This window comes from Fulmarus glacialis, unplaced genomic scaffold, assembly GCF_000690835.1.
Source record: "Fulmarus glacialis isolate BGI_N327 unplaced genomic scaffold, ASM69083v1 scaffold41714, whole genome shotgun sequence".
Classification (NCBI taxonomy): domain Eukaryota; kingdom Metazoa; phylum Chordata; class Aves; order Procellariiformes; family Procellariidae; genus Fulmarus; species Fulmarus glacialis.
Genome location: NW_009206920.1, coordinates 1 through 605, shown reverse-complemented (window position 1 = coordinate 605; position 605 = coordinate 1). Strand labels below are relative to the sequence as shown.

Below are 605 nucleotides of genomic sequence, written 5' to 3'. Positions count from 1 at the left end.
TGTACCAACAGCCACAGCTACCACAGCTACCGTTCTTTGGGAGGGTTCCCATGGCCTCCTGGTGGGGCCCTACTCCACACCTGCACCTTCTCTGCCACTCTCCATCCTCGCCGTCAAGCAGGACGGACATCTGGCAGCACCTTCAACTCTGCTCCCCGTCAGCATGGCGGCTACACGGAACTGCCGGGAAGGAAACCCACCTCCATCTCCTCCTTGCTCTTGCAGCATCCCGACCCGCTTCTGCTCCGCATCGAACTGCTGCTGTATGAGGAGGGGGCTGCGCACATCCACAAAGCTGCCCGGGGGCTCACCGTGCTCGGAGCCGGGCACAGCCTGTTTTTTTTGCAGTGAGTCTGGGGGCTGCGGACCCCTGCTGCAAGCAGTCTCCTCCAGCCTCGGGGGTGACTCAGTGGAGACATAGAAGTCCTCTTCGGGCTCGTTCCTGGGCTGCTCGGGCCTGCGAGCAGAGCCTGCATCCCTTGGCGTAAGAGACCTGCCCAGACCCAAGCCCGGCGCGCCACGGTGCAGGTGGTTGGCGTTCCCAAAACACCCGTTGTCCACGCACACCGGGTGCTGCTGGCGGCTCAGCCAGTCCCGGCCCCACT

At 63.8% G+C, this 605-nt stretch overlaps 1 protein-coding gene across 1 annotated transcript in view; it reads right to left on the bottom strand.

Moving 5' to 3' along the window:
• LOC104075421 overlaps positions 1-600 on the bottom strand; it is a gene marked incomplete at its 5' end in the record, with an annotated part of 2534 nt that extends 1934 nt beyond the window's left edge. Inside the window, one exon of the mRNA XM_009575916.1 lies at positions 201-600. Within this exon, the coding sequence (XP_009574211.1) occupies positions 201-600 (400 nt within the window). The remainder of the gene's footprint in view (positions 1-200) is intronic.
• Positions 601-605: the final 5 nt, after the last annotated feature.